At 45.8% G+C, this 27,929-nt stretch overlaps 1 protein-coding gene across 3 annotated transcripts; it reads right to left on the minus strand.

Moving 5' to 3' along the window:
• Positions 1 to 51: 51 nt before the first annotated feature.
• On the minus strand, positions 52 to 27,929 carry LOC144162329 (uncharacterized). Of its 3 annotated transcripts, XM_077692813.1 has the most exons (8): positions 27,737 to 27,929; positions 27,390 to 27,666; positions 27,053 to 27,258; positions 25,711 to 25,803; positions 22,221 to 22,492; positions 15,844 to 16,025; positions 6,535 to 6,771; positions 349 to 627 (listed from the first exon to the last, which is right to left on the minus strand). In XM_077692813.1, exons 2-8 carry the CDS (start codon positions 27,626 to 27,628, stop codon positions 564 to 566), a joined length of 1,293 nt encoding a protein of 430 aa, XP_077548939.1. In that variant the 5' UTR covers positions 27,629 to 27,666; positions 27,737 to 27,929; the 3' UTR covers positions 349 to 563. The 3 variants fall into 3 exon arrangements, with proteins under 3 accessions (XP_077548940.1, XP_077548939.1, XP_077548938.1); XM_077692814.1 differs by lacking the exon at positions 349 to 627 and adding an exon at positions 52 to 335 and having other exon boundaries at positions 27,390 to 27,929; XM_077692812.1 differs by having other exon boundaries at positions 27,390 to 27,929.

Below are 27,929 nucleotides of genomic sequence, written 5' to 3' on the forward strand. Positions count from 1 at the left end.
CGTGACGGATATGACGCCAGCGAAATCTTTGTGTATCCGGGAATAAAACACTTTCGTGCTAAAAATTATGGGCTTTAATGCATCGAAGCTTCCCTTGGGGTATAAGGCATGCTGTTGTCGAGGGCTCCGAGTTAATTTTAACCACGTGGGATTTTTAACGTGCACTGATATCTAGGCACACGGGTACTTTCACCTCCATCTGAACTGCAGCCACCGCGCTTGGAGTCAAACCCGCATCCCCAGGCTCCAAAGCACAACGCCATAGCCACCGTGGCGGGCAGCTAAGAAGAACGTCCCCTTCTCCTTGCAGTTGTTGGTTTAGTGAGTCACGACACCTGTAGACAAGACTGATATCAGAATCCAGGGTTGTAATTGAAACTTCCCTGCACAACACACAACAAGGCACCATTTGCATTATGGCATACGGAGGTACTACTGAACACGGATACAATTGATGAATGATAAAAAAAAAATATACAGTGATGTTACTGCATGACATACATAGGAAAACGAATCACTTAAAGGGGCTGAGTCCCGACTTCCACACTTTTTGTTTTTTGGTGTCACAGGAGGAGCAGACAAGCGTCCACAGATTCTTGCACGGCGCGTGCGCGGCGACCTGCATCACTGCAAGAAGCACGTGCAAAACAGGTTTTCTTGGTGTCCCACAGCAGAAGGGAAAGACCGAATCTTTTTGGTGAATGTATGGACACTGTAGAACAAAGGTCAGTTCACACCGAAAAACAAATGCGGCATAACTGAGAAAAGTTCATTGCAAGGAAGCTTTGAAATTATCAGCTGACTTATTTTATTCTGGAAGTAACATCCCTGGATGTCATAAGCATTTACAGGCCAAGCTGTTGTTTGTTCTTTCCTGGAGCAACGGCCATGAACATTACAAGAACTTGTCATAAGGCTAGCAGACAGCAAGCTGTCACTGATATACACTCACAACATGAACATAACCCTGAAGTTCCAACGTCAAAATAAGAGTAAATGAGATTTATTAAAAATGAAGTCAAACGTGCTGTGAGCAAAGATGTACTGGCATATAAGCCTCCTTCAAAATTGTCACATTCTGTGGGTTTAACGCATCGACGCTACGCCTGGGCTGTGCGGTGTGCCGTAGTAGAGGGTTCCTTTAGACTAATTTCGACCACTCAGAGATCTATACCGTGCGCCGAAACCTCGAGATGTGGGCGTTTTTGCTTTTCGCCCCAACCTAAAAAGCGGCCATCGCAGGCGGGGTAGAACACGTGATCTCGGACTCAGCAGCGCAATGACTTAGCCCTTGAGCCACTGCGATAGTCAGCATTACCTTTTCAGGCGAAGGCTAGCTTATAACTAACGCCAAATGCATCTAAATGTTAAAATGAACACAAGCTGACTCAGCACATTTGGTTTTCTTAGCTCACAGAAGCGGTTTCCCAATTTACTCTTCGGGTGTTATGACACAGGTTGACTGCTACTGCTACTCTGTCCAAATAAAAAGAACATAATTTGAGCATGCTGATACAAAAAAAGTGGTGAGGCCTTATTCATTTCCCCATTTTTCAGAAGGCCAGTAGTAATTTAAATGCATTCGATGTGCAATTTATTCTTAAAATATTTACGCAAGTCTTACGACACCATTAGCATCAAGTGTCTAGTTTTGGAACAAGTCAATAAGAATGTTTCTCGCTAAGCTGGAAGCATGCATCTCTTCACTGACTTTCACTGCGGAAAATGCGTCAAAACTTGCGTAAAGCAGTGTGACAAGTTGCACATTTATGCACGAGCACAGCAAAGCCGTCGGTGATGAGCAGTATATACTAGCTATAAATACTCGCATACATATCCACAAATTCAAAACAGAAAGCTTAGTGATGATATGACATACTAAATCACACAAACTGCACTACTTTTAACCAGCTTGCAGACGTAGTGCCGTGGGATCTACTCAAACAAAAGACAAGTTTGCTACAAGCATGAACAAAAAGAAATCCTCTGCGGCAAATAACCAACAGCCCTACAAATACGTGCAGTGAAACCGGCAGGATGCCTCGAAACCTTCCGTACTATTGCCTCATGTGAATATTTAAACCCGACGGTAGTCCTGAAAATTCACAAATATCAGGCTTAATTGTCTTTCGGCTGTAGCAACACACTAGATCCAAAGAAAAAATTAAAAATTTCGGCGTTCACCAGCTACGTACCTTCCAATCCAAATTTAGTTTTGCACACGCAGTTGCGAAGCTAAAAAAACTCACTATGGCTAATTAAACTAAGCACCTCAGTTCGGTCAACATTTGTACGTGTACAGTTGAGCCAGGTTAGAATATCATACATGGGTATTTATATTGAACAGTCCAAATCCAACATATACAGTAGAACCTAATTGATATATTAAAAAAAAAAAGACGGGAGGGAGAAACGAAGTATCTAACATTGCCTGAATGATTTTTGTTTGAATGGCACACTTTTTATTTTCAAAATACCAATTGGTAAAACTGACATCAAATACTACCCACATCAGCATTTAACTCACAATTCAGCCAACAGGTCTCTACAGACTGATGTAGGTAGCCTGCTGATGCATTCGATGGCGAGTCTCGAAAACAAATACCTCAAGCTTTATGCAAGCTCCATGACTCTGAAAATGTAGGTTTCTATACCATAATCTGAATTGATGGCATAAGCATAACTTAGCATTTATTTACAAATTTTTTGCAGTTACCACTCAATTGCCCCAACTGCCTGTTTTATAATTATTTGCCTGTGTCAACATATTACTTGTAATGAAAACATTATTTTACCTATGCAGCCATGTTCTTACAAAGGGTTCCTCAATCGCAGTTATAAAGACGCACACTTAGCTACTTCAGGTAGAACAGACAAGACTCTGACTTTCAAAACAGCCGGGAAGCACAACAAACATCTATAATTTCCAGACACAGCCAGTAAAATGTGCCGCAATGCAGACACGAAAAACCACACAAAGCTTAAAAACCCCCTCGCATTCTGCCCCCAAACAAAACCTACTTAAGGTCAGCGAGACCTTCAGTAATGATTTACGGGGACTCACACGACCACATTTCTTTGGGACTTGTTCATTCCTGAACCACGAACTTAAAAAGCATCACACTCTAATATGAAAAGCTTTACCGATTCATTAAAATGTTCTTAATGGACTAGTTTCCTTGTTTCAGAAATAACCGCTTCTGTACCAAAAAAAAAAAACAAAAAAAAAAACGAAATGCATTTTAGTCTTGGTTTGTCACTTAGCGCTAAACTTGATTCTAGCTGTCCAGATACAGTTAAACACTGGATGTAACGAACATCAATGTAACGAATTCCTAGATTTAACGAAGTTTTTCAATTCCTCATTTTCCCCTTCATTGAAGTCCATGTGTGTGCGACCTCATTGTAACGAAAAAGTTGCGACAATTAACCTGGATGTATGTAACGAATTCGCTACGCTAACGAGTCAAGGTTTCTTGCCCTTTTTTCTGAAAAATTGGCTGGCGAAATGCACTAATTTAGCGAATTTCGTCCGCACCACAATCTCTCGTGCGTTTCCACGCGTGAGTGCGGTGTTTCCACTGTCGGCGTGCAATTGCATGCGTCCCCTGATATCTGTGTTACAGGGGTGAGACAGCCCAAACAGATTTGGGAGCAGTTTTTGGGGCAGCAAAATGTCGACTTTGGAGCAGTTAACGACATTTAATACGTCGTCTCATGAGCCCAAAAAATAACGTTTTCAGCAATTTCTGGGGTCACGTACACTTTTCAATCAGTTTTGAATACACAGAACACTGAAACAGGCTTACGTGAAAGTGTTCTTTAAGAGTATCACAAAGTACTAATGGCACTACCTTTTTACTAACTGGTGATATTGTGATGCGGCTGTACGAAATATTAACAAAACTACCGCAAACATTATCAAATTTAAGGGCTTTGCAATTATGGTGTTTTTTTTACCCTTTGAATGCTCAAATTATTATTTTTGTAATCCCATGCCATACAAACGAGTGTATTCACGGCAACAGTTGAGAAACTTCGAGCTAATGGTCGCATAGCCCCACCAGCAGGGGTGAGACAGCCCAAAGAGATTTGGGAGCAGTTTTCGGAGCAGCAAAATTTCCATTTTGGAGCAGAAGAATCTTGATTTGGAGCATTTAGGGACATTTATTACATCGCCTTGTGAGCTTAAAAAATCATAATTTTAGCAATTTGGAGGGTCAAGTACACATTCCAATCAGTTTTGAATACACAGAACACTGAAACAGCCTTACGTGAAAGAATTTTTTAAGAGTATCACAAAGTTCTAACTCACTACCTTCTTCCTAACTAGTGATATTGTGTTGCGGCTTTATGCAACACTGACAACAAAACTGCCGTTAACATTATCAAATTTAAGGTATCTGCAATAGTGGCGTGTTTTTTTACCGTTTCAATGCTAAAATGATTATTTTTGTAATCCCAGGCTGCGTTGTACGAACGAGTCTACTCACGGCAGCAGTTGAGCAACTTCGAGCTAACGGTCGCATAGCCCAACCAGCCTACCCGTTGCAGTCCGTGGGGCGCACGTTAACCCCATGGTCTTTTGAGTAGCGTTACTGTTTAGCCACCTAGATTTTGGCATTAAATTTCACTTCGCATACATCAAGTGTTATTAGTCGCGTGCTATGGCAACTATGCAGTCCTGCAGCCATTGGGCGCTGCTTGAACAGGTCGCGGCGCCGCAGCACAGCCCGCAACTTTCGTGTCGACCGTTCCACCCCCGAGGCTCGCAATCACGCTTCCAAGCACAGCAACACTTCAGCATTTTATAACACCACAGTGAGCCAAAAAAGTTCACTTCACGAACCCGATTATAGATGCACGCACCGCGTTTCGCACTCCAGGACAAGCCACGCGGAAGTCTTAGGCCCCACATTTCAATGAACTTTTTTTCGAGCCGCGCAACTCCTTGTAATCTCGCATCAATCTCAAACCATAACCCCAGGTTAACGTCACTGTTCAGAGCCACAACTGATAGAATTAATAGACTGGAACCCAGCTGATTGCGTAAATTAAACCAGGGAAAATATCGGCGATGCGCACTGAGCGCGTGAAGTAGGCAGTAGCAGCCGGATCAGGCGGTGGCCATGTTTGTAGCCACAGCGATTCCCAATCAGGAAGGCCATTTCAGCGAACCCGGACGGAAAGCCAATCGTGTTTTAGAAGCTATCGTTTGCTTCATTTCAGTCTTTCTATTTCTGCCATTTCGGTGTTTGCAATTGACTGACAATAAAAGTGGTGACCAGGATGCGCGAGGCTTTCGTCCCCGCCGGAGCTGACATGAGCATCAAATTCCGTGCCTTTCAGGCTCTTCAGGAGCAGTTTGGCGCAATTTTCGCAATTTTCATGCTTTTGGAGCAGCTTGGCGCAGGAAAATGGAATTGTATCAAAAAGGCGCAATATGCGCAGCTGTCTCACCCCTGCACCAGCCTCCCTATTTCAATCACTGAGGTGCACGTTCACCCCTACCATGTTTAGCCACCCAGATTTTGGCATTAAATTTCCCTTCACATACATCAAGTGTTACAGTCCTGCAGCTATTGGGCGCTGCCTGAACAGGTCGCGGTGCCACAGCGCAGGCCACAACTTTCGTGTCGACTGCCCCATTCCCGAGACTCGCGATTCCGCTTCGAAACACAGCAACTCTGCATTTTGTAACACCGCAACGAGCCAACGCGCGCACCGTGTTCGCAATCAAGGACATACCATGCGGGAGTCATGGGCCCCACATTTCAATGAACTTCTTTCGAGCCGTGCGCAGCTTCCCGTAATCTGGCACCAATCTCAAACCTTATCCCCGCGTTAACATCACTGTTCAGAGCCACAACAGATAGGATGAATAGACTGGAACCCAGCTCATAGCGTAAAATAAACCAAGGAAAGTATTGGCGATGCGCACTGAGCTTCTGAAGTACGCAGCAGCAGCCGGATCAGGCGGCGGCCACTGCGATGTCCAATCAGGAAGGCATTTCAGCGAACATGGCCGGAAAACCAATCGCGTTTTAGAAGCTATTGTTTGCTTCGTTTCCGTCTCTCTATTTGTGCCGTTTCAGCGTTTACGATGCCTAGCATATTGGTTTCGTTTCTGCTTCATTTCCGCGAGCACCTGCATGTAACGAAAACCTGGATGTAACGAAAAAATGTAAATTTTTGTCAAATTCGTTATATCCAGGTGTAACTGTAGTTTTATATTTTTTTTATTTCACTAAAGAAAAGACGCATTTCCAAAACAAGCAAGTCAGTTTGTTAGGAACAGTTTCATAGATCAGTGAAACTTTTCCCATTACAGCACGGTGATTTTGAGGCTCGTGGGTTACGAATCCGGAAGTCCCAGAGGAATGTGATCAGGTGAGTCTCCTTAATGTAATGGTTTTAACTGCATTCAAGCACTTGGTAATCCCGCAAATGACTCCTAGTTTGTACTTTCACAAGCATTTCTGCAGCTTTAATTTATGAAGGGTTTGAGTGTTTAGACGGAACGGCCGAACGTACTAATTATCGCCGCTCGAATCAGACTGCGCGATCCTCGCGTTCTTTTCCGCCACTGCGACGAGCCTCTCCAGCAGGTCCAGCTTCTTCCGCTTGAGAGCCATCCGATCCCGGTGCCTGCGCTCCGCGCTTTCCTCCTGCCTCCGCGCGGCCAACGTGTAGTTCTGAACAAATTGCCGTAAGTCCGCAGGGCTTGGACTACTCGGCTCCGTCACAGTCGCTGGAACAATGACGACAGGGCTGAAAGAGAAAAAAATCCCGACTTAATTTTTCCTTCAAAGGGTGATAAAGTAGCTGGTCAGCAAATTACAAGAGACATAAGAGACACGTGCGGGGAGCAGTTTCTCTCTTATATGAGACGTTTTAGATGCGACTGCATCTCATTCACCCGCCTTGTCCCTCCATACGGCGTTGTTGTCCGATCCACACCCCTCCCCCATTCTCCTCGCCGCGCGAGCTGCGCTCTCCGCCGCTCACCCCCTCTCCTCTCCGATAGCGAACACTCTCACGCGAGGGGCATTGGATTGGATTAGATTAGATTGGATTGGATTAAAGTGGATTGTGTTGCGTCATAGCTGCGCCACGTTGCGTCATAGCCACGGCAGGGGGTTCAAGGCACGTTTCGTGCGATGGGAGAATCAACATAACGGAAACAACAACAGAACCCCCTATGCGTCGCATCTACACAGGGGTTCCCGCAAGGGGAGGTGGGAGTAATTTTTTTTACTTACTGATCATCCCCTAGTTCAATGTGGGCACCGTACGACTAAAATAAGCGCAAAGGAAGGCTACAGCATGTTGCAAAAGGCTTGTTCCAATTTATGTTTCGCCCCCAGAGTTTATGAATTAGTTCTGAGTCTTTGTTTGCTTCGTGACTGCATTCACAGTGTTTTTTTACAGCAGCTTCCACACGCTTCCTCTCCTTTCACTGTCTGCGGAAGATGAAGAATCGTAGATGTCGAGTTCCCAAGCCAGATGGATAAGTGCACAGCTTCTTCCACTGTGTGCTCTGGCTATTCAACAGGCTTCGGGGCTAGACATCTGCGATGCTTCTTGACTGGCAGCTACGCAATCGGGAGTGCGCACTGTGCACCCCCAGAGGGCTGCTTGGCCTGTACAGAAGCCCTCAAGCACGATCGCACTTATACATGTGGCGGTAAGCCTTTAACTACTCCTGCATGTTGCATTTCCCCTGGCAAGACTTCTCGTCGTCGTTTCACTGAAAACACGCAAGAAACATGTTGTTTACAACAAGTTTGAACTCGGTAGTTGGGCACCGGATATATGCATTTTGAACACTTGTGATAGACCATTACAAAAATGCACTGGCTACTTTCACTAGCAACGACAGAGCTTTGTTGCAATGCACCGGTGATATGCGGCTGAACGGTTACTTAAGGAGCAGTGATGGTACCACCACAGCATGAGAGCATGCTGGCACAGATTTTTTTAAATCAAACTAATTTCTAGTGTTGACACAAACTTTAGGAAAACTGCTGTTTGCATTTTTTTAAATGAGAAATAGGTACATTGCAGTTTTTCGAAATATATGCTCTCATTACACTAATACCAGAGTCCTTCAACGCTTTTCTGGTCCCGAAACTTTGCCATAACGCTATGCCAGGTAATTAAAGCCGCCGCCGCCGGGTGGTGCTGGGAGCACAGTGGGGGACAGACAAGACCTGCACGCTGCGTCGACGAAGCTAGGCTCCCACAGAATCCGGCAGCATCGGCAGGCTGTTTTCGCAGTTTTAAGTAATTAGTCAACGTGACACCTTTGGTCATATTGAGCAGGTACGCTGGGCGGAAATGTCCAGGACTTGTTGAGTACTGGGATGTCGCTCCAGCTACCAATGTACGAGTAAAAAGGTCCTGTTTTGTTTACCAAGTGACGCTGATAAGCGTGAGCAGTAGAGACGTGCAACACTGCGACGGGAAGCCGGCGGCTTTGCTTTTGACTCACAACATGTCTACCTCTGCGAAAAACATTTTGACGCCACACAAGTTGTTTAAAGCGATGATTTTTGAATTGTGCTTCAAAGTCCGCAGGCAACAATGTGGCATACAAAATTTGCCTTGCGTATTAGAACGGCTTCACAAAGGAATGAACTTGCACTTCCAGCTTGACATATGGCACATTTAACGTCTGCGGTTTCATTTACTAAATATGCGTGTACACATGGCGTGCCTTGCAAAGTTTGTCTCCACTGTCAAGATTCACCGATCTAAAAAAAAATCCCGGGCCATCTCCACTAAGGTGAAACAGGGGAAGGGTCGAAGCATGCAGTGTATACGTGTAGTCTTGGCACCTTGGCGTTTTTGCCCACGGAGATGAAACCATTGGGAGGTAGAGGTATACAGCTTTGCTTTAAAAGTCTCTTCTCTTTGAAGCATGAAACTCTCTAGTACGAAGCGTAAATGAGAGTCCCGGTGTTTTTTCAGCAAGCGTTACGCAGCGCTCCAGCGTGAGGCGTAAACGAGTGTCCCGGTGTTTTTTAGTATGCGTTACGCTCTAGCGCTTGGCATAAACAAGTGTGCCAGTGTTTTAGTACCGTGACTACATAAGACAACGATTACGACAACGACAGGAGACCCTACCAGCACCAGCTTCTAAGGGGCTTCACCCCTAAAAGCCCTTGCGGTTATTAAGGCTTTGCAAGCCACACCGCCAAGCAACTGGTAGAGCCATGCACAAGTACGCTGCGCAGACCCCTACTGGCATTGCACTGACGAGCGCTTCGCCACGTGTAATTGTTTACTGAAGCGACGGTGACGCAAAGCAACGACTGCCCAGTCCCTACATTGATTTGACTTTTAGTGTGGAAATATGTATATCACTCATGCTGCACAGGACAGGAAATAAATACAAAATTTACACCATCCTCCCGCGAGGGGAACCATGGGGTAGATGCGACAAACGGGGGTTGCCGTTGCGTTTCCGTTATGTTAGCGTGTCCATTGTTGTTGTGTGTCCATATTTTACGCAGCATGTTCACCCCCGATGCGTCGCATCTACCCCACGGTTCCCCTCGCAGGAAGATGGTGTAAATTTTATCGGGTTGGCCGGTGCTTGTTACGGTTGCACCGACCATCGCGATTTCAAATCATCGGCGGTCACCGCAGGAGCACCGGCGGAACGACTGAGCGAAGCGGTGCAGTTACCGCGTTTATATGTACGGTGAGGGGAATGAGAAAGAGCAGCGCAGAGCAGCGCATGTGTTAACCCGCACCCACGCACAGCTGGCACGGCGACGGAGCGAGCGCAGCCGAGCGCTAACACGCAGATGGCGCTGCGGTGAGAGCGGCGCTAGCGCGCAGCTGGCGCGGCGAGGAGAATGGGGGAGGGACGCGGACGCCGCCGGACTACGCCGGAGGGACAAGGCGGGTGAAAGAGATGCGTCGCATCTAAAAAGTAAATACAGCTGAACCTTGTTATAAGAGGCATGGGTGTAAGAGACAAATGGGTATCAGAGACACCATTCACCCACATGGTTGGCTGCCCTATCTTTCCCATTAAAGGGAAGGTGAAGCGGTTTTAGAATTAAAAGAAAAGTTGACTAGCCGCAAGTACACATTGAATAGTTCATGTGTACGAAATATTTTCGCAATACATGCAATAGAAGCGGCGCAATGAGCAAACAAAAGTGGCCCGATGCCCCGCCCCCATCTCGCCGCGCGATGCCGGAAGACCGCAGAGCACGGGCGAAAACCGGCTGAAAAACGTCATACCTGGACTTCCGGCCGGATCGGCCGCCTCAGCCATGCTCTTTTCGCCGTGTTTGCTTGTGAATGATACTTGTTGTTGTTGTGGTTGATAGCACTCATTTGTACAACTTTCGTGTTCAAAAAGTATGCACGAACGCCAAACGAGGCATACGTTATCATGCCGTATTCCTAAGCAGAATAATGCCACGCTGGGATGCTTGATAACATACGGAAGCGACAGCCGAGGTGGCTGTGCTTGATGACAGAGAATATACTATACTACGTTAAATACTTTGTAAACCGCTCCAATGCGGGTTTTTTTTTTTTTTTTATGCGACGGACGTGAATGTTCACATTAGATTCTAGATTTAAGAAGGATGGGGAATACTGCTGAACTTTGGCCGGGGATGTTTCGTTCCATTCCAGAAACCAAGTCACATTTGTTCAGGAAATACTTGTTTCGTTAAACGCGTCGGTTTTCTTTCCCTATGGGCTCAGGACAATGTTAAAAAAAAAACAATTTTTTGGCGAAACTAAAACAAGGGGCCAATCCTGATAGAAGTTCTCTCCCGGCTAAGAGGTAATTAAACAGTATTCTTACAAAGTAAAAGAACCAAAACAACCAGATTACTTATTTTGCAAGTATGCATGTCACGATAAGGTGATGTTTGTCTGGAATTAAAAAAAAAACACCACTCCGAACCACCACCGTGCCATAATTTGTGTTGACTGCGGGGGCCTAATTTTTCGTCCAAGATTCCGTGTGGCTGCATATTATAACCTGGCAAGCACTTGTTGTCACTGAACCTCAAGTGTGCTCCAGTGATAGTCGGTGATATATATAATGATGATACTAAAAAAATTTGGAGCGAAGAGTAAATATACGGCCTCTGTCCGACTAGCGCGGTAAATGCTTAAATCTAGTAATGCTGAAACAGGCCAACGATTCATTATCACAAACGTTTGGTGATTGTTACCTAAAGTAACGTAACTACAACGTAACTGCCTTGTCCGACTGGTCTGTTAATTATAATGAGGTGGCCGTAATATTGTAGCAGAATGCGCAACGCACAAGCGAAAATCAAGCCCTACTACAGCCAATAATGCTGAGCAGGCACTAGTATGCTGCAGTGTTTTCAGAATAAATGCATGTGAAGCAGTAAGACGCCACTCATCGAAGTGCAGCTAGCAATCGCGAAGGCGCCGTAGCGCCGCTGCCAAAATGGCGCGCGCGTGTGGGTCTGTGTATGGGGATGAGTATGGTGGGCGACAACGAACAAAGGAAATGCGGAAGCAGAGTCTGCTTGTTGGTTTATGCGTGTACCGGCAAGATGTGTCTCGCATATACGTTTACAGCGCATGAACGCTATTTTTTCGCGCAGTGCATGTACGTGCTTTTCGCTGGTACATTGTTTAGAAAACTCCCATTAATCTTCGGCATAAATGGTTTTGTGTATAATAAGAAACAGTTAAGGCAGTACCTAATATTAACATAAGGTATAAAATCCCCCTATGCTGGTTGCCTAATTCAAAAATATTTTGATGGAACCCACTAGTCGATGTCACAGTCACTTCTTTGGGGTTGTCTGTCGTGTAAAGCAAATTTAAGCTCCAAGATAATTGAACCAACAGCACGGGAAAATATATTACTAACTTCCAGTCATGTGCGAAAATTAAACTGCAAGCTAAATTGCCGCAAAGGCAACCGTGCGATCGTTCGCAATGCTTCTGACAACCCACGCGGCCGAAGGGTGTCCTCCTCTGACGTCATGACTGGCGCAACCAATCAGGGGCGTCAAAAGACGAAAAGCGCGCGTCTTTCAAACGGGGCCGCGCTTTTTGCAAGATAAATGCCACTTGGACTCATGTACGATAAATTTAAATGTGATATTCGGAATCAGCGCGCAAGAAACTATATAACTGTTAATCTAACTCAAATTTTTTGGAAAGCGCTTCAGCTTCCCTTTAAATTGGCCTCTTTTATAGCAGACATCGGATGTAGAAGACAGTTGGTTATAAGGGACAAGTCATCCTTGAATTTCAGTCAACCAGCGCTTGTAACAGACATTTTTACTTCGGATGCGGCGCCAGCATTCACTAACAGTTGCATTCATTTTGGAATCAAAGGGGACGACAGACGCCCGCAGTCGCTATTTATTATAACACCAGCAAATGCAGTGGTTCAGTCAGCTATGAAATGATGACGAGAAGCCCCGCCAATGGAAATGCAATGTACAGAAGTGGTTAAAAAAATGCGTACGAGTGTGACCGTGCATGCGGGCTTCTGCACAAGCCAAGAATACCGGGAGTTTTCGCAGTGGGTTCTCCCAATTGCGTAGCTCCCAATCAAGAAGCATGGTGGATGTTGAGCCCTGCAAGCGTTATAAATAGCCAGAGCACACAGCAGAAGAAGCTGTGAGCTCTGGCTATTCATCAGGCTCGTGAACTCGACATCTACGATTTATCTTCTGCAAAGAGTGAAAGAAGAGAGAGCTTGCAGAAGATGTTGTAAAAAACAGTGTAAATACAGTCATGAAGCAAACAAAGATTCCCGACTATTTCATAGATTCTAGGTGCAAAAGATAAATTTGAACAAACCTTTCGTAGCATGCTCGAGCGCTCTTTTGTGCTTCTTTTAGTCTTACGGTGCTCACATTGAACTAGGGCTGATCAGCAAGTGAAACCATGGTAACCTGTTTATAAGAGACCTCTCATATACGATAAACTGCTCCCCGGTATGTGTCTCTTATAAACGGGTTCAACTGTATAGCAACCCTTAACTCTTTCGCTACCGCGCCTATCAAAATCGATCAATTTGATCGATACTTTTGGGAGCGCCTTTTCATAGCGTTCCAGGCGTTTCTCGAACAAGTAAAGCTGTTCGGAGTTAGATCAGAAAATGGCCTTTCAAAATCAGTTTTGTTTTCATTTTTGCAACAGAAACGTGATTTTTGACACGCTTTTGAATCACCTGGGTGTGGAAAAGGGGCGTGGTCATCGCGCGTCACGGCTACCAACGAAGAATGCGTGCAACTCGTAATTACTCTGCACCAGCGCTTGTTTTTTGCTATCAGGGCGTGAATGGGGAACTATCAAACGATTTTCAATCGTCAGGTTCGCGCTCTGACAGTAATAATCCCAGAAATCGGCTGAAAATGTCAAGCAGTGCCTGGTTGCAAAGCTACTTTATGATTTTAGGCAGTTTTATTGCCTTTGCGCAAGTTGTTCTATGTACTGTGGTAGTTCTACTTACCCCAGGATTATTCGCAAACAGTTTACAACAGTTTCGGTTTCGTTTCTGCATCGCGAAATTCATATTTAGCGCTACTACGCAGTTACCCAACTTCAAGGCTACCTGCCATGGCGCCTGAAGCGTCCGCGACTGATCCTTGAACAAAGCACGCCGCTCCTGATTTCCCCCCACCCTAACCCGATTTCTGCGATAAGAACTTCAGATGCAAGTCAAAAGGTCACACCCAGTCGCCAGATATCTGTTCCGCCGAGGACAGCGCTTCAAACCGGCCTTACACTGCCAGCTGTTCGCCTTCCAGTTTCGTTTCCATGCGAGGGTATATCCGGGTGTCTAATGTTGCTGCTTAGTTGAACTGTCTGTTCGGACGGAGTCTCTGATAAGTTTTTGTACTGTTTCATTTGAAAAATGTTAGGTGGCGCTGCAATAGAGGAGGCTCGTTGTGCTGATATTTTTCAGCGCACAACTGCTACTCGGCCAAAGATCGCAGGGCACGACTCTAGCTCATCGTACCTCATTTTTGCGAGCAAGGCTACAATTGCGAGTAAGAAGATGATAATAAAGCTCAGCTTTATGTTTTGAGAGATAACTGACGTTCTGTTTTCAACTTCATGCATGTTTTTTTCCGCATCGCGTGCTTGTCCCAAATATTGTGCTCGCTGTAAATGCAAAGTCAGCCATTGACAAGATGTTTTTACGTTATGTGGGGGCGAATTGGTGCCTCTGATAACATCAAACTGCCAGATTTATTCCAGGGAACCACCCGAAACTGCACATTTTGAATTAGAGGTTGGGCTTCACCGCATGACACGAGCACCGTGCGTGCTAACATTTTTTTTTATATCTGTAAAACTGTTCCGCGCAAGTCGACATTTTTTTTAGGGTGTGTTTTTGAAATGTTTCCCTACAAAATTTATATTCTAATTTTTTTCTACTACCGGTGGTTTGATATACACAACTCCTTTTTTATCATTTTTTTCGACAACTTGACAAAAATTTTGATTTTGATATTTTTTTTTCACAACTATGATGTATGAAAACCTTTAAAAAACTGGTGTTATTGGAAAGGCTGTTAAATATTCTGCATTTTGTGCTCCTGCAATTAGTGCCTAAATAATTTTTTAGCAGGAAAAAAAAATGTTTTCTTGGACCCCTAAAAATTGGTCAATTTTCTGCGGTAGCGAAAGAGTTAAGCATAGTTTTCGAAGTTTTCATGGAAATTATAAAAGAAAAACCTTAACCCTTTCAGTCCTCAATTTTTTATTTCAAGTGAACATTGTTTTTCTGTGCGTTTTCATACCGCTCTGGACCTCAGAAGCACAGAAATAAAAAATTACGCTAATAGTGCAAGTATTTATTAATTTACAGGCACGGCGATAGGCAATTAGGTAATTAAAATTTTTCTTTCTGCTAAAAAGGAATTTTTTTCTTTCTGTCATAAAACCTATGACACCCCAATCTCACAGAAAAAATATAAAGCTCGTAATCAAAGTATTTACAGATTTATAGATGTTTTGACAAACTGGAATTTCTGTTTCCTTATCCGCCCTGTCGTCATACCCTGTGTTCACTGAAGCTACTCCTGTTTCACATCGTCCACCTCCACGAAAACTCAACAATGGTGATGTCTATCGGAAGGGGCACCTTTGAACACCCGTCGCCCAGAAAACTAGCAGTTCTTGTTTTGTTCTTAAGGCGCTAGAGGATATTATGTGTTGTGTCATCAAATGACGACACCAGGGCCGAAAGGGTTGAGAAGAGATATTACAGAAGGGAACTGGTGGGAATTGAACCTCAGTTTTTTTCAGTAGTAAGTGAGCATTCTACCACTGCACTACATTGTGAAGTCTTGCAATCGCGGCGCCCCTAAACGGTTTCACCCATTCTTTGTTTTTTGTTGTGATCAATTAAGGGTATGGGCGTTTCGATCACTGCTGCCGTGTTCCAGTTGACTCTACCTGTGCACGTTAAAGCAACCAGCCACGGTGGTTTCCGGATTTAAATCTGACCTGACCAAGCCAAGTTCGATTCCTTCTCTCTCTCTCTCTCTTTCGCCACGCACTAGCCAAGCCAAACCAAGCCGAGACGAGTGGCCAGATGGTGCTATTGAAAGAAGACTCTCGCCAAACACTAGCCAAGCCAAGCTAAGACAAGCGGCTGGATGGTGCTATTGAAGGGAGACTCGCCAAACACTAACCAAGCCCAGCCTAAATGGTGCTGTAGAAGGGAGACACTCCTCAAACACTAGTCAAGCCAAGCCGAGACGAGCGGCCAGATGGTGCTATTGAAGGGACACTCGTCCTGTGGCTACCGTTAGCCCGTTTGCTCCGCTGAACAGGCATGCTGCGCCTCCTCACCGTGAGTTCCTGCTCTCCTCCTCTTCCTTCTTGCGGAAGCGCTCCAGCATCTTCCACTTCCCGGCCACGTTGAGTGGGGTGAAGGTGCTCTCGGGGAAGCGCGTATTCATGTGCTTTGCCACGTCCTCCCACATCGCCTTCTTGGTGGTGAAGATCCTGGGACTCAGCGGGGAGATCCGCGTCTGTTTGGGGAAAAAGAAATCCAGAGCACCGATTGCGCAAGCCCTTCAACTACCCAACGCAGGAATGTCTGGTCAAGTTGGTTCAATTAGGTTCCACCTAATTGTATGGCAACAGTACTACATACATTTCTAGTCGGGCATAGTAAATGTGACGGGAGGTCCCAAATACAATTTATACTCAGATTTTCTCAGGGCTGATTTTCCCATAGATAGCTGTACACATTTGTAGTTTGGTACAAATCTAGCAGGAGGCCCCAAGCCGTAGGCAGGACCACTGAACAACTCGCAGATTGCTTTCAGGCTCTCCTTCCCACCCCCTTCCACTCACCCACACTAAATGCATCTCCTGCCATGTGATCATGCTTCATGATATTGCTTTTACATGTAATAGTAGCCCTCACTATAAAACAGCATAAAGCTGGGTACAAAAAGAAACAGTAAAATTTCCCCAGCTAATATGCCGGCTAGGTACAGAGGAAAAAGGAGAATGAAATGATGGCTCGAGTGATGCATGCACCGTGGTGAAATCCAAACCTTATCCACAGCATAAAGTGGCCATGAAGACAAAATGTACAAGTTTGGTTCATCAGAAAGACTACTTTTTACCGGTAACAACGATACCTATTTTATAACAAACTTAAAACAAAAAAATTTTACCATCCCTTTATAAAGAAAGTTCAGAGAAGCGCAAAAGCTTTCTCACAATCAAAACTGCGCTGAAAGTGCGTCCAATCGATCGCGAAACCTTGAAGGACCCAAATCGCAAACGAAAAATAAATTCATGCAACGATTTTTCATGCACAAAGTAAACGCGTGTACAAATGACCTAAATGTATAATGATAAGTGGTTTATGAGATAAAGGTACACTATTGTACTCCTTCTTTATGATCGATGCGTATGCACCGTTTTTTTTCTTTTTCACATATTTTCAAGTAGCGGTTATGACAAAATAGAAGCCCGGTTTCACACATGTGCCGTGTGTCGAGAGATCTTATCAGAGCTTTTTGGTTGACCGGCCGGTCTACAGGCCAATGCACTACTTTTTGACAGCATGCTGTCGGCCCCACAATAATCCTTCGCTTTAACAATCTAGATACCAAGGAAAACGGATGAAGTAGTGGTGACTCCCCAGCCACTGTCCAGTGATTCCTCTGTGATGCCACAGAATCAGGCCGCCAATCAAAGCCACTGCCAAGAAACATAACTGGGCAATAGTAGTGGTGCCCTTGGTCGGTCCCACTGGGTCATATCACATGGATACTGTTGTGCAGTTAACGTGTTAACTGCACAACAGTTAACTGCACAACATTTAGTTTTCAGTTAACACGTTAACTCCACACGAACTTCAATTTCGTCACTTCTGACACCATGCAGCACAAAAACGAAGGTACCCTTTGAGGGTCGAATTTTTCCGTCACATGCAACCCCCCAGGGACAACTTTTTTTATTGCTGATTTAAATTCTTCGGATGAATCTATTTCGAGATAAAATTATAATTTTTTTTAGGGTGACCATAAAGTGACAAAAAAAATTGTTTGTGTTGTTACATACATGTGGTTTATTCATGAGTAAAACAAGAAAAATTCTAAATAAAAACGAGGGAGCAACAAGCCGGCACCGTTTGAGTGAATTGAAATCAGATAGACATCAGTTTCGCGGGCGCAAACAGCGGGAAGTGCCCGGAGGACGGTACCAAAACCAACCGCTGCGCGCGCGCAGCCGGATGCGCGAGCGATAGACGGCACACCACTTCTAAAAAATACAAAAAAAAAAGGGGAGAAAAGAGCCTCATCAGTTTCGCAGGTGCCCTTGGTCTGAGGCAGGCGCAAGAAGCGAGAGGTGCCCGGTGGGCGTAAGGGGCCTTAGGTGGGCGATACCCAGCACGCCCCCTCGTCACCGGATGCACAAGCGATAGCCGGCGCGCTGCTGAAGTAAATCATAAAAAAACATAAGAAGAGCCATCGGTGCAAGAAAATAATTTGACGTATTTCCGAAGTGTGGCAGCACATGCCAAGCAAGCGAAAAAGGCGCGCTTTTTAAACATGCAAGCGATGACGTACATGTACATTATTGAGCATTTTGAAGGTGTTTGCAGAGGACGTACATGTACATCCGTGACCCTGAAAAGGTTAAATACTTATTTTCTTTTATCAGTTAAAAAAAAAAAAACGCCTCTTGTGGGCGGAATGGAGCTAAACGAGCCACTAAAGGCTCATTCTTTCAAATTGAACCAGGTTCTATTGTGTCCTCATGGCTCCCTTCACCCTTTGCGGTCGGTTTTCAGGCCCTGCCCGAGAACACAACACGGGCGCAGCAGTCCGCTGCCCGATGCCAGGCTGGGTAGGCGCTGACAATGCATCGCCCCAGGGGCCAGGTATACAGTGCAGTGTTGTTTTCACATCACAGTTGTTCACGTAATAAACACTTGTGCCACGAAAGTTGTCGCTTCCTCTCGGAGTGATTGGTGTAAGTGCGGCGAGAGCCGACCCTGCCCAGTGGCCGGGTTCGCTCAAACCCGTAGGGGGGCCTCAGTGCCGGTAGAGTAGTAAGAGCAACAACAGCGTGTTATTCCATTCTAATGCCTCTACTCTACTCGCAGTGCAGCAGGCGTACAAGTTCGAGGCATATCAATTATCTCAGTAGCAGACGACGCTGCGCCTGCTGGCACATCACTCAAACTGCCGTTAGGCAGACGCAAGATTCCAGCCGCGGTTAGGGTGTACTAGAGGAGAGAGGTGTGTCATCCGGGACTGGTCGGGAGGGTCCATTTTGCAATGAAAAGTTCTGCTGACACGCTCCTACGGAGATCAGCGCCCCTGGCGGCCGCTGATTACCACACGGTTTCACAAGCTCTGTTTGTTAAATTTAGCGTTACTTATTGCCTTAAATGGTCTTGTTTCTCCATTTGATGGAATAGAGTTCTATAGAAACCCAGCTTTTCAAAAAAACTGCAGGTTGCAGTAAATGAAACAGGAGTCCTCGAGGAAACCTCTGCGCTCCCTACAATTGTGTCATCGCAAAAATGACCGTTCCCTCACCATTGCTTCCCTGCCACCCCCCCCCCCCCCCCCCCCCCCCCCCGACACACTATCTTCTAGTACAAGGTACCCCTGTCGAGTTGGTCCACTGGCCGGACAAGTGGCCGGACAACCGGCCGAGTTCTGCCGGGCGAGCCTAACCTGAAGCTGCTGCACACGCGCAAATAGGTTGCACACAGGCTATCTCTCAAATACTCGCCGGCTGCAGCGGCACTTCAGCCTGGCCATAATGACATGCTCCTCTCAATTTCAGCTTCAAAATCGCCGATTTTTCATTGGTCACTTGCGGCGTGCGTACAGGTATCTCAGCTGTCACATTTTGTATCCTGCAGTCTTTTTAGTGAGGCCACGCAGAAATGAGGTTTTCAAGAAATTGAAATTTCGAATGTAGTCGGTCCTTAATCCTTTCAGGTTTAATGACGTACACGTACATCGCCTGCAGCCACCTCCAAAATAGTCAATGATGAACATGTACATCATTGCTCATATGTTTAAAAAGCACACCTTTTTCGATCCTTTCTCATGCTTGACATGTGCTGCCAGACTGCGGAAATACAAAAAAATTTTTAGCCAAAACTAGCCGTTGCGCGCCTGTGCAGCCATAGAGTTTCTTACTAACTCACTTAGAGTGAAATCTGGCGCTAGCGTCAACGTGGTTCGGCGTGGCATGGCCGGCAACAACTTTGTGGCTACGCAAATTGAGTTTTTGTTTAAAATATTGCTGCCAAAAGTGCTGCTGTTAACAAATTTTACTTTGTATAAAATGCTGTGTTCCAGTGGTTAAATTAAGAACTGAATTTGAGGGTTAGAAAGAAAAAGAAAACAAGAGTCCTGCATATGGCTCACGCCGCCAGGTACAGTGGGCGTTCCCGGATGTATTTTTAAATTATTACATACTCCAAACTGGATGAGCTAGGTTTTCTTTGGTTTCTTGTAACATTAAGCTGATAAAAAATATTTAGGTTGTCCTAAACTGCGTTCTTGGTTCCTCTCAACACAGTATCATTATCGTATGCTACGCGTTTTGGCAGGCGAAGCAGATGCAACATAGAGGTGCAAGAATGATGCAATCGCGTCATATTTATTTGCTTTGTCCAGGCAGACATAAATAAACTTAGAGGCGGAGCCTATTACCGCAAGTAAGTCTTCATGCACGCGCGAAAGCATTATTAAATTTCATGAATGCGTTAAATGGCAAATAAATACTGGCTTCTCATATAGCTATGTATGTTGCCTCATTGCGCCTGGCCAAGGCAGTGCATGCTTCAAGGAGTAAGTAAACGCAGTGGCGGCGACGAGCGATGCGAAATCGTAACTGAATGTGTGCAGAAAACGGAGTGTTGCTTAGACGTGTATACGTAGACGTAGCTCATTTTGTGGCTGTAGTGTGGGTGGCGGCGGCAAGCGGTATGATGCGGTATATAACAGGCCGCTGACCCTCGCTCACTTTTTGCTGGCCAGAAGCAGCCCACAAGCGAGCGGCAGCGGCGATACAGTGAACTGTAGCGACGAGCGACGACGACAGAGGACATTGGCGGCAGTGTATTAATTTTTTTTCGCTTGTCGCTGTCACCCAGTGCACTCTCCTGTTGTACCTTTTGAGTTACGTTTTTGGCGTCGCTTGTCGCCGTCACTGCATGTGGTCACCCCTTCGTCTTAAGAAACTCGCCGCTAACGCGAGCACATGCGTAAAGTGCTAATCACGCTGTTATTTAGACATATCTGTGATAGCCATTGAATGCCAGAAAGTGGCATCCCGAAAACGGAAAAGCATACTGAAAACAGAACTAACAAGCACTTCTGAGCTGAGAAGCCTAATCCATAGCCATTTGTACTAGCCACTTGCTGCCAATCCGATTCGCACGCAACCCACAATTCCCATGTTGGCGTGCGATCGCAGCGACACTTTCTGCTCTAGGTGATATTGAGAAACTGTGTGTCCAGCGGCTAGTTTTGGCTTCGTCCTCCAGGCACTTCCCACTGGTTCCGCCTGTGAAACTGCTGATTTTTTAAAATTCGTATAAGGCTTTTTCTTTTAGAATTTTTCTTGTGTTACTCATGAATAAACTGCAGGTATGCAACAACACAAATGGTTGTTTGTTCCTTTACAGTCACCCCAAAAAAGCATTACGACATTTTTTTTTCCTTTAAAATTGACAAGTCCAAAGAATTTAAAATTAGCAATAAAAAAATTGAGTCTCAGTCGCAGTTGGCGAAAAAATATGACCTTCGAAGGGTTAAAAAAAAAAGGTATGATGCAGTGTCACTCCTAAGAGGCAAATACACCAACCAAGGGCGTTTATTCAAAGCGGTCCCAACGTTTCGGAGCCAACTCGGCTCCTTCATCAGGGGTGACTATGTACGACAAGAAGCAGCGGTTATATAGGTGTCTTCTTCTTTTTCTTTTTTCTTAATGTATTCTTTCCCTTGCGCGTCGGAGGCCGTGGGTGTAGATGGTGGGAAGGGCTCCATCTACGCCCACGGCCTCCGACGCGCAAGGGAAAGAATACAGTAAGAAAAAAGAAAAAGAAGAAGACACCTCTATAACCGCTGCTTCTTGTCGTACATAGTCACCCCTGATGAAGGAGCCGAGTTGGCTCCGAAACGTTGGGACCGCTTTGAATAAACGCCCTTGGTTGGTGTATTTGCCTCTTAAGTTTAACCCAACCAGACAGAGTTCTGTCGAAGATGTTCACATTCAAGTGTCACTCCTTCAGCCACTTTCCAGCGATTTCTTGATGACATTACAGAATCTTGTTAATGCGACCTACGACAACCGACCCAAGCTGCCACCAAGAAACATGAGTGGGCAATTGTAGCCGGGCCTCTAGTTCCGTTTAATTGTATCGCTTGAAGGCTAACACATAATTAATACACAAATAACTATGCTTTCAGTGCTGCCCCACATTGCACCACACCTGCCCACATTTTATCCTTGTGGCGCAAAATTTGAACGTTCTTCAATATTTTTGTTACTTTTTTCTTTTTTCAGTTTAAAGTATGTCTTCCTTGGGTGAAACAGGAATGAGTGAGTCCCCAAAAGCCAGCTCTTTCAAACTGAACAAACTTCTACTTTGTCTTCAGGGCCCCTTCCATTTCTTCCAAAGCTCCTCCATTTCTGACTCGGTCAGTGAGCTTTCTTTGCTGCGAGCGCACCTTGACGAGCTCGACCAGGAAGGCGGCCTTCTCCTCTGTCCACCCGCGGTGCTCCTTGCCACCGTCCCGGACGGACTCCAGTCCGATGAGCTGCTGGTTGGGCTGCTCCGCCGCCTCAGTGGGCGGCTCCACCACGGGGCCCGCCTGCTCCACCACCATCTGCTCCTCGCCCTCCGAGGCCGGCGCCGCGAGCTCGGCCGACGCCGCCAGCTCCGAGTTGCTGCCGCACGCCAGGCTGGCCTGCTCGGGCGACAGCAGTAGCATCTCCGCCGCTGCGAACAAACGTCGGGGGGGACGAACGCCCGTCAATGCCTCTCATTTGCCTCGTCACTAAACGATGAATTTAGTGATGAGGGAAATTTGTCCTTTGGGCTATTGTGCATTCCCGGCTAGAGTACAGCTCAGTTGTACGGAAATATCAGGTACGATTCCCGGCCGCGGCATCCGCTTTTCTGATGGAGGCGAAAAGCAAAAACACCCGTGTGTACGAGATTTCGGTGCACGTTGAAGGTCCCCAGGTGGCCAAAATTAATCCGGAGCCCTCCACTATGGCACGCCTCATCGCCTGCGTTGCGTCGGTACATTAAACCCTACAATCAAATCAAATCAGTTGTATGGAAATCTGTTCCCTCAATACTTGTCACTGTCTCTGGAACAAGTCGTCCAGATGAGATTTGTTCGCGTCTATTACGATCGTTACCTTTTCAGAAGAATATGTTACGCGAACGACAGAATACTTCACCACAATGGATTAAGCAGACTGAGTGACAGAAGAACACTCCTCGATATTGCTTTTTTCACAAGCTCATTCATGGTGCTGTTGACTCCGCTGATTCGCCAACTTCCAAACTTGCACGATGCCGTTCCTGGCCACTATTTCATCTTGTCGTCAATCATAATAGTTCTATCCAGAGAACACAACTCCTTCACAATTCACTTGAGGCACCTGATCTGCGTATCTTTGACTAATACAGCACTTTTGTCCGAGCTGTTAAAGATGCGTCTAAAGCCTTAGTGTATTCTTTTCTATTGTAAAATAGTGTAAGTCATGTGATGTTTGTTCCGTTGCTGTTGTCATTAATTTTACGCTCTCCTTTCTCCATTGTACACATCTTCCTTTCCTCTGCTTTCCTTTGCTTCTTCTTGTTCTCTCTCTCTCTTCTGTGCATCACACTGAAGACATCATGCTGTTTGTGGGCACTTATCCTAGTAAATAAATAAAGGTAATTTGTCCCTTACATGACAGTGATCCACTCAACTACTCACTGCGGTGGCCCAGTGGCCAAGGCATTTAGCTGATCCCAAGGACGTGGGTTCGACTCTCGGGCGCGGTGGCTGCTTTTCTGGCGAAGGTGAAACGGGAAAATTCCCGTGCATTGAGATTTCGAAACTTGTTAAAGATCTCCGGTTGGTCAAAATTAATCCGGAGCCATACACTACAGCTTGCCTCACAGCCCAAGCGTAGCTTTGGCTCGTTAAACCCAGCAATTAATCAATCAATAACCCCAACTGACGCAAATTAAGATTCTGTTGAGAGAAATGTATTAGACATTACCTTATTTCTTACCTATTTACCACATTTGTGGCTTCTGTGGCATTTCTTTAAAGCGGCTATCGGATGCTTTTACTGCTGCAACTGAAAGAACCCGGCTAATAGCTGCTACACCGCTGTAATGATGTAGTTCTAGTGGTCGAAGAGCGCCAAGACCGGGAAAAATATAAAATTCTTTTGAGCAAGTTTCTAAGTTGTCTGATGGGCATAGAGCAGTGATTTTTCGGCTGAGGTACTTTGTGACCCCTTTTGCTAAGTATTGAGTGTGTTTGTTGACTACATTCTGACAGCATTTAGGATTAAAAAAAAAAAAAGTACAAGTGTTGCGGGGTCCCTTTAACAATCTCCCCTCTCGGTTGTGACAGGGCCACACTTGCTATCTCATCCTATTCGCAACAGCACAGCGCGGCACAGCCGCATCACCCCTTTCAAATGGCAAGCGCACTCGCTCGTGACAAGACGAAATGGTGGGGGGTCCTACTGAACAGTAAAACTTATTTTGTGTTTTTGACAGTAAATGGGAAGATTGCAACGACAGCTGGTGACGACGCATGCATCCAGGTGCAATGAAGCTGTGCAGCAAAGCTGCATTTAGGGGCAAATTTCACATACAGCCCGCACCCCAGGTTCACTCCCTAGTCCCAGAAAACAGCGCCACGCGTGAACGACGAAATTGTGGCGAATGACTCGAGAGCGGAAGTCCGCCGGAGCGCACTACGTCGTGAATGAAAGCTGAATGAACGAGTTTTTACTGCTCCCTGTGAAATGCGACTGGCATTAAACATCTCACATTTTGCGGCACCGCACTTAGTTTCGGCGTAATACTGCTTTTCGGAGCAGGATGGCGCAAGAAAAATGGATTGGCGCAGCATGGTGCAAATGGCACCGCACTTCTACCCCTGCACATCTGAACGAAACATGAACCAAAGCAAGAAACCATCATCAGCATATCTACGCCCACTGCAGGGAAAAGCCTCTCCCATAGATCTTCAATTACCCCAGTCCTGTGCTAACTGCGACCAATTTATTCCCGCAAACTTCTTGATCTCATCTGCCCATCTAACTTTCTGCCGCCCCCTGCCACGCTTGCCTTTTCTAGGGATCCACTCTGTTACCTTTAACGACCAACGGTTATCTTGCCTTCGCATTACATGCCCTGCCTACGTCCATTTCTTCTAATTTCTACTAGTATGTCCTTAACACGCATTTGCTCCCTGACCCACTCCGCTCTCTTCTTGTCCCTTAATGTTACACCTATCATTTTCCGCTCCATTGCCCGCTGAGTCGTTCTCAATTTAACTTGAACCCTCTTAGTGAGCCTCCAAGTTTCTGCCCCGTAGGTGAGTACCGGTAATATGCAGCTGTCATACGCTTTCTTCTTCAGGGACAATGGTAGGCTGCCATTCATTATCTGAGAGTGGTTTCCAAATGCACTCGACCCCCATTCTATCCCTCTAATTATCTCTGCTTCATGGTTGGGACCTAAGGTCCCTAGCAAGAAGTAGTATGAAATAATTAACACCGACTCTGGCTAGTCAGTGAGTGGTTAACAGATTGCCTGGTTGTGTAATGTCAAGACAGACTTGTCTGACTGCGAGTTGTGAAGCGGACTTGACACTCAATTGCCAAGTCATGGGGGAGGGAGGGGGATTTGTCGATGGTTTCTAGGGTGGTGTTCATGTGACCCCATAAAATCTAAACAGCACCTGCAGTTCAGAGCAGGAGTCAAGAAAGCATGTAAAGCAAACGTGCACTGCCAGTTCAGCACGGGTCGGCATAAAGGTGTTCTATGTGGGGCCCCAGCTACTGACTTGGTGGTCATGCTACTAAGCGGCAAAGGTCTTCAGATACGGAAAAACAAAACATTCAAACTAACGAACCGTTGTAATGCTGGTTAAGAATAGAGCACATTCTTCGTTACGCAGTGAATTTAATTACCTTCAGTCTCGTTGTTTATGTTCTCCAAGATTTGGTTTGCCGTAAGATTCCTCTTCAAAAGGGACCTTCCTTCATTTCCCTTCGAACCGTCACCTACAAGGAAATGTCAGTGTGTGAGTCGTCAGACAAGCCCACTTAAGCAAAACGGTGCGTCATTTCAAAAAGGTAATTAAAAAACTGTTCATTTATAATACTCAGAACATCACTGCTTGAACGTACTGAAGCAGTGAAGCAGTCACTGCTCCAACGTGTTATCGTTTGCATGGATGGTGCGATCTCTTTCTTCTGTCTATTGCCCCAAATTACCAATATTGTTCATGTACAGCCTCCCAAATTTTTAATAATATCATGAGTGCGGTGACCTATCGGCATGTCAGCGCCTTATCACAGTGTCCAAATAGGCGAGACAACGCGCATACGGATAGAACTATCTGCTGTATGAGTGTCGTCTGCTACACTGTTCTCCTTGCAGCAAGGCCCCACCTTTCTTTAAGACTCATGGTGAAAAACAGCGCAAGGAACACGCGGACCAAAAGGAAGAGTGGACGACGCACAGCGCTCATCTTAATCTGCACCAACTAGCCCAACTTGCTATCTTACCCCCCTCCCCTTTCTTATATGCAGAAGCCCTTTCGATAGTTGCAAGAAGTATCTACGCAGCGTAGACGTTCATGACGAATGTGCTGGGCTAATGATATGATCGAACGCACGTCCAAGATGCGCATGCCTTCAAATGACCCTGGTTTCTCGTAAACAAATTATGCAGATACTTTGGTGGGGGGTATATTGCTAACAAGGAAACAGCATAGCAGACAACACTCTCACAGGAGAGGGCTTTCTGCGCATGCGTGTACTCTCCCCTATTTTGCCGCTGGACACCATGATAACGTGCTGATATGCCGATCGGTCGCCGCTCCCGGGGTATTATTAAAAATTTGGGAGGCTGTACCAAGAAATCTACTATATATATGTGCGTGTATTTATTACCATTGTCGTTGCAGTTGAATGCATTGTATTGACTGACACTAGAGGCATTTTTTTTTACTCGCACTAGTGGAGGCAGTGCAGCATATGTTGTTTTTACTGCAGTAGCAGTCTGCTCTCGTCTGCACGACACTGCACTAATCTGCACCACTTCAGATTAAAAAAAAAATGTCCCCAGTGCGTTACCTGCTGTCCTCTGAGTAAACGTGAGGCATTGGCCCCGTCAGGAGACGTTTGGATCATCTTTTGCCTTGCCTCGTGGGCATAATTCACGCTGAATTTATGCCCAAATAAATGTTTGATTCAGACTTCAGTTGTGAAACGGAGCACAGAGACAATCACGCGGTACAAACATTACCAGCATGTGCGCCGCTCAGATTCACGAAGATTACGCTGGCCGCAGGAGTCTTCTTTGAAGGTGGCTTTACTTTAATCTTGCCTCCCTCTTCGTCGAGGACGAACGGGTTGTGATTGTGCTCGAGGGAGATGCTTGTCACCTCCAGCTCCTGCGTCGTCCTTCTGGCGGAGATGACAATGTGCGCAGGGCAGTTTCTCTTCGACGTTCTGGTATAAAGACACGACGATGGGGAACAACGATTAATCAAAGCGCCGTAAGACAACCGCCTTAAAAGCACCGCTCGAACACACTCCCATGCTGCGGCACCGAGCGTGGCTAGCGATACAAACCGACGTACACTCGACGCCGAAGTCCTCTGCTGGCAGTCCGAATAGGTCCACCACGCTTGCAGGTGAAAACGGCGTGGAAAAACTTGAGCTTCGCATCGAGCTTGGCCGTCTTCTTCGAGTAGTTGGCGATATCGACGGACTTTGTTGACCTCTTCACAAACACCGAGTTGGTAGCTTTCTCAAAGCGCCGCAAAGCTACCTCGAAGTCATCGTAGCAGGAGTATCGGTCCCCAAGTTTTATCTCCATGACTCCTTGTTAAACGGGTTCGAAATTTCCCTGGGAAACTATACAAGTGAATCAAAATAAGTTATGGTTGCGCGCATCCGCGACCGGGCGGGCGACCGACTGTCATACCTTTTCGCAGACTTTTTCTTTTTCGTTATACGAATTCTACTCTCAGGAGCAGCACATGTGTGTTAATGCGTGCACTCAAATGCTGCAAACCGAACGACTTTTCTTTTTTTCTTCTTATTATTGAAAGCCCACGCTATTAAACATAAACATTCGCATTTCACATGGAAAAGCTTCAGTTGCAAGTAACAAGCCA

This window comes from Haemaphysalis longicornis, unplaced genomic scaffold, assembly GCF_048455015.1.
Source record: "Haemaphysalis longicornis isolate Haplotype H1 unplaced genomic scaffold, Haemaphysalis longicornis Haplotype H1 scaffold_12, whole genome shotgun sequence".
Lineage (NCBI taxonomy): Eukaryota > Metazoa > Arthropoda > Arachnida > Ixodida > Ixodidae > Haemaphysalis > Haemaphysalis longicornis.

Coding starts and splice junctions, on each gene's coding strand:
- LOC144162329 (XM_077692813.1), bottom strand. CDS start 27,628: ATGGAGATAAAACTTGGGGACCGATACTCCTGCTACGATGACTTCGAG. Junction 22,493..25,710: donor CATAAACAACGAGACTGAAG/GTAATTAAATTC, acceptor GTTTGTTCGCAG/CGGCGGAGATGCTACTGCTG. Junction 6,772..15,843: donor GAGGAGAGCAGGAACTCACG/GTGAGGAGGCGC, acceptor TTTCTCTTTCAG/CCCTGTCGTCATTGTTCCAG.